Below are 8,696 nucleotides of genomic sequence, written 5' to 3' on the forward strand. Positions count from 1 at the left end.
TATTGATGATTATGGTGCCTATACAAATTAAAACGTGATGAAAATATTAAGACACCCAGAATGTTTTAGATTTTTTAAAATATGAGACATAGCATAGAAATATAATATATTCAAGGACAATTACCCCGTAAAATTACCTCCAAGACAACCGTCCTCGAGGACATTATTATTAACCCCCGGAAAATGACCCCCTAGGACAATAGCCCTTATGACAATAAATTAAACCCCCTTGATGGACAGTCACCCCCCCCCCATCATGCTTTTATCAAAACCTACTTAATATGATCAGGGTAGACTTCCACTTTAATGAACGGGGGGGGGGGGGGTAATTGTCCTCGGGGGTAGTTTTCCGGGGGTGATTGTCCAGGGGTAATTATCCTGATACGAAAGATATAATGAATGTCATCATACCAGTAACCTGCAGACTGCAATGTTTCCGCTCATAGCACCCAGATGGAGAGCCGTACCATTCTCAGCGTCTCGTGCGTGTACGTCTGCCCTGCCCAATGTAAGTAGAATCTGACCGAAACAAGGAATAATGTCAGATGCATGAAAAGAAGAATATCATGAATAATCTAATGATATATATTTAAAAAATGATATTTAATGATATATATTTAAAAAAGTAAATCTAATTTTAAAGGGAAAAAAAAATCCAAAGAGAAGAGGCGTAAATATTCACTTCTGAATGACAACCGCCTATAAACTAAAACAACAACAGCAATGATAAAGAGCTGCTGAAGTTAGAAATACGAGAGATAAGACGGAGAAAAGGAAAAGAGGCGGAGTTCAAAATAAAACTTCTTCACGTTGGCCAAAGCCACCCCTTCCCATTCATCACCCGATACAAGTGGTATACAGCAACCGAACAGCAGGAGAAATAATAGAGGAAAGGAGAAGTAAGGTGTGACATTGAAAAGGGGTTTGGTTTTGTATATTTTACAAATTACAACACGATTGTGTTTCACGCTTAACTGTACGTCTTAAAACCCTTTGAATGCAACCCCAGTCCATTTTGGTAACACTTTCAGCATTCTTTTCTTAATAATAAGCCAAAATTCAAATTTTGTCTGTGATTCTTCTTAATTCCATACATTATTTTCAATAAGCCCATACAACTATTTTCAGTACAATAATAACCAATTTCTCAACAAGTTTTCGACAGTTTCTCAACACCCCATAGTACTTAGTAGGGACTTTTAGATTGAGTGGACGAGAACGGCGTGAACGTCCACTGATCATGCGTGTCTGTGGCAAGCCGTTTTAACACTTATTCCTACAGTATATCAAGAATTACCATTGCTTTACAACAGAAAATTATTTCTTGATATCAAGGATCCAATTCTTGATATCAAGAAATAGGAATAAATGTTTAAAACGGCTTGCAATGGACACGCATGATCAGTGGACGTTCACGACGTTCTCGTCCACTCGATCTAAAAGTCCCTATGATCATGAACCTGATCCTTACGTTCGTCATCTCCTTATGCCCTCGTCGAGCGCTGATATGAAGTGGAGTTAGACCAGTCGAAGTTTTCCTGTCGATGTCGGCGCATCGTGCGAGGAGGACGTGGGCGACGTTGACGCTGTTCATACGAGCAGCAGCGTGGAGGGGTGTGGCCTTGATGTCGAGGTTGAGTACGTCAACGTCTGTGAGAAACGTTGTGTGTGTGGTTTTATTTTGAATTTATTTAAAATAGTTTTAATGGTTGGTTTTAGATTATATTTCACGAAAATGGGAGTAGAATGCGTGTTGATTAGAATAATTATCAAACGGAATAGTAAAGTGACAACAATTTCAACTTTCTTCTGAATTTTTGAATGACAACTTTTAAGATTATGTGTCTTCCGACAGAATGCTCAGAGACAGAATATTATCAATTGCACTGACCTGACTTGAAAGACAAAGTTTACGGGATATCAAAGAAATTTTCCATTCGTCAACCTCATTAGGGAAAGCGATTTCCTTTTTTGGTAAATATGGCAAGATGTTAATTCTTTGTCCAAATTATCAGCCAGTAATTACTGTGAGGAGACAAAATTGTACTTTCCCCTGATAAATGGCACAACTATATCAAATGGATTCTGACATAAATATTTTACACTATGCATTCCATTTTCTTTTCGCAACGCATACATTTCTAGGCGAATACAAAATTAATGTATACAAACGTTGCAAGTATTCAAAACAATTAGTATCTTTTCAATTCATGTGAATTTTTCCAATATCCTGTCTGGCATTAAAAGTAAAGTCCCATATACCTGCGCCTCGTTGCAGAAGTTCTCTTGCAATGAAATCTCGATCTTGAATAGACGCGTAGTGAAGAAGAGCCAGATTACTCTTATCCAACTTGCTCAAGTTGAATGAGCTGTTTTCGGTCAGCAGATCCTTCATGTTCTCCAAATCGCCTCTCCTGACAGACTGATTAAGTAAATGAATTAAAATTGGAGAGAATTAGGAAGAAGCATTAACTAACACAGTTTAGAATGATAATAGCACGATTAATTTTGAATGTACAATGTGCAATGATTGTAAAGAACAATTCATGCTAAAAAAAGGTTTCCATTATAGGACGGAGCCGGGAAACGTCCCTTACAACCGCCCCCCCCCCCCGTATACCGCACTCAAAATAATACAAAATCAATATTTTTGTAAATACCAGTGGGTGCCGCGGGGAAAAAAATGTTTAAATACTTTTTACATCTTATGGAAAGTATATTACCAACTAGGCGAATTCGGCGCCCGATTAATTTTTCCCGCTTTTGCTCTTGTTGTTGTTGTTGTTGTTGTTTTTTTTTTGGGGGGGGGGGGGGGTGGAGGGATATGCTATGAAAGTAATGACTAGGGCCCTTTTGCATAAAGAGTTGATTTTAAACTCAACTTGATTTTCAGCCAATCAGAATTGATTATTTAGAAGGTGCGTTTTTTAAATATAATTGCGTTTAATCTCATATTTTATGTGAACGATGAATGTGGGGTGTGTGTTCCTATTTTTTCTTTCTTTATTACGTATAGATTTGTACAATGATAAGAACTACATGATTTGCCTAAGGGGTTTAGCCGGTGACATAATGCTTCGTGAGTCATTAAGATGTAAATGTCGATAACCTTATTGCATGATGTTCTATTAAATAAATAGGCGAGGGAATAGGCCCTAACTTAAAATTACGTAATTTGGGGGAAGGAGGGGGGGGGGGGGTAATGGTGTGGGTGGTGTGGGGGTGAGTGTCACAATGGGGGGGGGGGGGGACATAAATTAGGAGAGTTAGGACACAATAAGAAATATCCTTTCTGACACCATATTTCGCTCCTTCCAATTCCATCTACATAATTATACAGAAAGAATAGTGACTGACCCCCGATTGGACACAAGTTACATCACTGTCAACCACTTTACTCTCTGGTAACGGTAGCCATTATTTTATCAGGCGTAGAGGCATGTTTCTAAAAAATTGCAACAACCCTAACCCAACCTGATGCACATGGCACTATATGCAAACAGTGCATTAGCTACCTTAGATACATTACGTTATGGCTATTTTTTTATAGAGAAAAACCTGCCTCTGTGACTGATTAAACAATGCCTGCCGACTAAAGTGAGGAATGTTCCTAATAGAAAAGCGAAGAAAAGGGATTAAAATAATAATGTTAATTTCATGCAAAGTGCACTTTTATATTTCGTATTACATAAAGAAAACAACCAGAAGAAAACAAAATAGCGTCAAGAAACTATTACCGATCTATACGCATTTTATCAACATCTAGGGCTCACGAACATCATCTACGGAAAGGAAGGGGAAGAATAAATTCAACTTACATCGACTAAGTTGGACATGAGTATCGGTGAAGTGACCCTTCCAAGCTTATTTCTCTTCCTCTTCGGGAACTTCGTCTTGACGTTGCCAAGGAAACCGCCTTTGACGCTTTTCTCGTCACCCTGTTCCTTGCCGGTGTCGAGAAACGACAACTTGCTATTCATGAAATTGGCATGATCGGGTTCGACAGCCAAATCATCGTCGTGATCGCGGGGTGTCTTCTGGTGGCCGTCGACGTTGGAGTCGATAACGACTTTCAGTGACACGGTAGAACGCGTATGGTCGCTGATCTCGCTCATGGCGTCACTCGACGACGTCGAACTCTTTCCGTAGACGCTCTCGTCGTCGACTGGTTGCAGCTGAAGACCATGCTTGCTGAACCGTATCTTGTTGGACGTCGACATCGCCGTCGACATCGATCTTCCGTCATCATCCATCGTTTCGTCTCTAGCTTCTATTGACTGCGGACCTGATAATGGACTTCGTGATGAGGAGGGCATTGACGTCAGCTCAAAAGCGGGGTTGACATACTCGCCCGAATGTCCGTCCTCGTCGTCAGACTGGTCATTGTTGATTTTCGGTTTGTCGTGATCGCCTTGGTTCCACATCGTGATTGAGTGATTCTGTGGAGGAAAAAATGAGAGAGGAGACAAATAATTTAAAAAAAAAAAGAGAGGGGCAGACCGAAGAGAAAAGATTTTCGAATACATTTCCCAAACACACTGGTGATGATTTTCATTTTCACTCTGATCTTTTATGTAATGATGGCATCTGTATGGCTGATGGAGTCAACGTTATGTACTTTGCTTGTTGTTATGTCGAGCAAGCTGTTGGAGGGTTGCCAAGCCTGATCGACCTTCGTTTAAAAAGTTTCAGACGCTACCAATTTCGAAACTACAAACTGCATTCCGTTGGCCAGCTACAGAGAGGACTGGTGATATTACCAAGTCCTGCGTCAAAATCAATCAATAAGTTTCATTGTGTCTTGTTTTAATGTCTAGCTGCATCCTAAACCTGACGGAGAATCACAAGAAAGGATATCGTAATGAACCATTTCGATGTATTGAATTGTTGGACAGCACAAGTCAAAAGAAAAAGTACATTTTAATTGATGTCGGTTAGTCTGAAGGCTGAAAGCATTGTTTATAAATTAGTGTGCATTTACCTTCTTTATCTTGCTGACAGTCCTGGGGCGTTAATTCGACAAAGTCTCGTTATCCTGAATAATGATCACTGTATAATATCCGAACACATTCTCGCTCCAGGAATGATGGTGGAACCGTGGAACTCAAATTCATTGCCAGAAAAGTGTCCCCTCGAAAACAATCCAAAGAGAAGAAGCTAACCAATATGGAAAATGTTGAGTAATTGTATTAAAAACAAAATAAAATTGTCAATGGTATAAGCTAAAGATGTTACTAAAGGCTACACTTTGACAAACGACTCCTGATGATGAATTAAACTTGGGGTTGTAATCTTTAGTGTTCATCAAAATCTTGGACATGGTTCACTTTGCATAAGAGCTTATATTGTTACGTATCAGATTAATCAACCAATCAGATGACCTGTTACATAATCGGTATTTGTTATGATTACTTGTAAAGTTATTCATCTATTTGCGAGAACGCAAACAAACACCTAATTTTACAACAATCGTGTAATCTCCGAAACGCTAATAAGGATGGAGCAAATGGTTGTTTCTTCAATTTACTTTGTGACCCAATACATCCCTAGCACCATTCTAGTACATTGTCATAGCGCTCTCTGCGTTGATTTTCATTTAGTCGATAAGCATGTTTCTAAAAATTGAGACAACCCTAACCCTACCCCGAACTCTAACCTAGCCTCTTGTCGATGGCCCCAGGCGCGGATCCAGGGGGGGGGCCGAGCGGGCCTTGGCCCCCCCCCCCCGCAAAAAAAAAAAAAAAAAAAAAAAAAAGAGAGAAGAAAGGAAAAGAAGGGAAAGGGAAAGAGGAGAGAAAGGGAAAGAAAGAAGAGGAAGAAGAAAAGAAAAGGGGGAAAAAGGAGATCGGGGGGGGGGGGCGAAAGGGCCTTGCCTCCCAGGCTGTTGACCCCCCCCCCCCCCCTCCCCCCAATCAAAAAAATAAGAGAGAAGGAAGGAAAGGGAAAGAAAAAAGGAAAAGAGGAGATACTGGCGTACCGATGGGGGGGGGGGGGGGTGGGCTTGGGGGAAATCAAATTCAAACGTGGTTTGTTTCTAATTCCACAACGGTGGATTACAAATAATGCTGATATGACATAATTTCCGAGATTTTTCCTCACTTTTTAGTATATTATACGTTTGTATGTGTTTGTTGGAAAATGACAAATTCCTAAATTTACAGCCAGGCAAGAAATATGATTCTTGAGATTCCTACATGTCAGTGCCCGAGGTACGGCGGGGATCGGGAGCACCGAGCTCCCCCCCCCCCCACCCCCACTTTTTGAAAAAGTATATTAAAGAGAAATAATATAGAATGAGAGCAAGAATGAAAGAATAGTTAACTGCCAGTGTTAAAAAATAATGAGGCATCAAAATATGCCCATCTGACCGTGATTAATGCCTAAAACCCCTAAGCCTCCGGGGGCTCTGCCCCCTGGATTCCACCTAGGGCCCTACGGCGGGCCCTTAGATGATCATCTGACGGTAATTTAATGCCTCAAACCCCTGATTTTTGGCGGCTCCGCCCCCTGGACCCCACGCCAAATAGTGACCTGCCAGTGTCACAAAATAATAAGGTATACAAAAAAAATGCTCATCTGACCTTAATTAAACGCCTAAAACCCCTGAGCTTCCAGTGCCGGCTCCGCCGCCTCGACCCCACCAGGGGCCCTAAGACGGGCCCCTGAATGCTTTTCTGACCGCTTGCGGGGTTAGACAAGGTATCAAAATGTGTTTATCTGACCGCAGACGCGTAGCCAGGGGGGGGGGGGGGGAGGGGGGGGGGGGAGGGGGGGGGGGGAGGGGGGGGGAGGGGGGGGGGGAGGGGGGGGGGGGCGGTCCCCCCAAATCGGAAGAGGACGTAGGAAGAAAAAGGAGCAGACAAAGAACATCTTTGAAATTCAGACAAGGATTAACAGTATAGAGAACGGTACAACGCATCGGCTTCTTTCTCTAATAATTTAATGAAACGTCACAGCGTCGCGCAGGAGGGGGGGGGGGGGGGGGGACTGAATTCAGACAAGGATTAAAAATCGAGAACGGTACAACGAATCATCTTCTTTCTCTCATAATCTTATGAAACGCCAAAGCTTCCGCGCTTCGCGCGGGAGGGGGGGAACCTGAATTCAGACGAGGATTCAGAGGCGAGAACGGTAATACGAATCTTAAATGGCTTAATGAAACGTAAAAGCTTCCGCGCTTCGCGCGGGATGGAGGGGGAACTAAATTCCGATGAGGATTATTTTCGAGAACGGTACAACGAATCGTCTTCTTTCTCTAATGATTTAATGAAAATTAAAAGCTTCCGCGCTTCGCGCGAGAGGGGGGAACCTGAATCTAGACGAGGATTAAGAGTCGAGAACTGAACAATGAATCGTCTTCTTTCTTTAATAGTTTAATGAAGCGTCAAAGCTTCCGCGCTTCGCGCAAGAGGGGGAGGGGGGAGACTGAATTAAGACAAGGATTAAGAGTCGAGAACAGTACAACGAATCGTCTTCTTTCTCTAATGATTTAATGAATCGTAAAAGCTTCCACGCTTCGCGCAGAAGGGGGAAAACTGAATTCAGACGAGGATTAAGAGTCGAGAACTGTACAACGAATCGTCTTGTTTTTCTAATGATTTAATGAAACTTAAAAGCTTCCGCGCTTCGCGCGGGAGGAGGGGGGAGGGAGAATCTAAATTCAGATGAGGATTATTTTCGAAAACGGTACAACGAATCGTCTTCTTTCTCTAATGATTTAAGGAAATTTAAAAGCTTCCGCGCTTCGCGCGGGAGGGGGGGGGGGGGAGAGGAAACCCAAATTCAGACGAGGATTAAGAGGCGAGAACGGTAATACGAATCTTTAATGGCTTAATGAAACGTAAAAGCTTCCGCGCTTCGCGCGGGATGAAGGGGGAACTAAATTCCGATGAGAATTATTTTCGAGAACGGTACAACGAATCGTCTTCTTTCTCTAATGATTTAAGGAAATTTAAAAGCCTCCGCGCTTCGCGCGGGAAGGGGGGGGGGTGGAACCTAAATTTAGACGAGGATTAAGAGGCGAGAACGGTAATACGAATCTTTAATGGCTTAATGAAACGTAAAAGCTTCCGCGCTTCGCGCAAGAGGGGGAGGGGGAGACTGAATTTAGACAAGGATTAAGAGTCGAGAACGGTACAACGAATCGTCTTCTTTCTCTAATGATTTAATGAATCGTAAAAGCTTCCACGCTTCACGAGGAAGGGGGAAAACTGAATTCAGACGAGGATTAAGAGTCGAGAACTCGACAACGAATCGTCTTCTTTCTCTAATAATTTAATAAAACGTCAAAGCTTCCGCGTTTCGCGGAGGAGGGAGGGGGGGGGGGGAAATCGCCCCTCCCTGCACCGACCCCCCCCCCCCCCGCATTACGTCACTGTTGGTCACTATTACGTACCAATATTTGGCTCGCATAATTTCAAATTTGGGCCCCCCCCCCCTAAGAAATCCTGGATCCGCGCCTGGATGGCCCTCGCTTTGTTGGAGTCCGTAAATTCTGGCGAGCGAAGCGAGTCAGAATTTACGGACTCCAAGTCTCCAACAAAGCGAGGGCCACCGACAAGAGACTAACCCTAACCCTACTCCTATACATGATGATTACGGTATTCGGGATACAAAACATGGTATGCGAATTTAGCTACCTTTGGTACAATAGATTCGTGGCTATTTTTAGAAGCATGCCTCTACTACTGATTAAA

The 8,696-nt window shown here is 42.6% G+C and overlaps 1 protein-coding gene across 1 annotated transcript; it reads right to left on the bottom strand.

The window, feature by feature from the left end:
• Positions 1-405: 405 nt before the first annotated feature.
• LOC115923793 (receptor-interacting serine/threonine-protein kinase 4-like) lies at positions 406-4,934 on the bottom strand. Its single transcript, XM_030985111.1, has 4 exons — positions 3,819-4,934; positions 2,263-2,422; positions 1,472-1,650; positions 406-519 (listed from the first exon to the last, which is right to left on the bottom strand). The coding sequence occupies exons 1-4, from the start codon at positions 4,524-4,526 to the stop codon at positions 406-408; spliced, it is 1,161 nt and encodes a 386-aa protein (XP_030840971.1). The 5' UTR covers positions 4,527-4,934.
• Positions 4,935-8,696: the final 3,762 nt, after the last annotated feature.

The sequence above is a fragment of the Strongylocentrotus purpuratus genome, unplaced genomic scaffold, assembly GCF_000002235.5.
Source record: "Strongylocentrotus purpuratus isolate Spur 01 unplaced genomic scaffold, Spur_5.0 spur5_scaffold_14, whole genome shotgun sequence".
NCBI classification, from domain to species: Eukaryota; Metazoa; Echinodermata; class Echinoidea; order Camarodonta; family Strongylocentrotidae; genus Strongylocentrotus; species Strongylocentrotus purpuratus.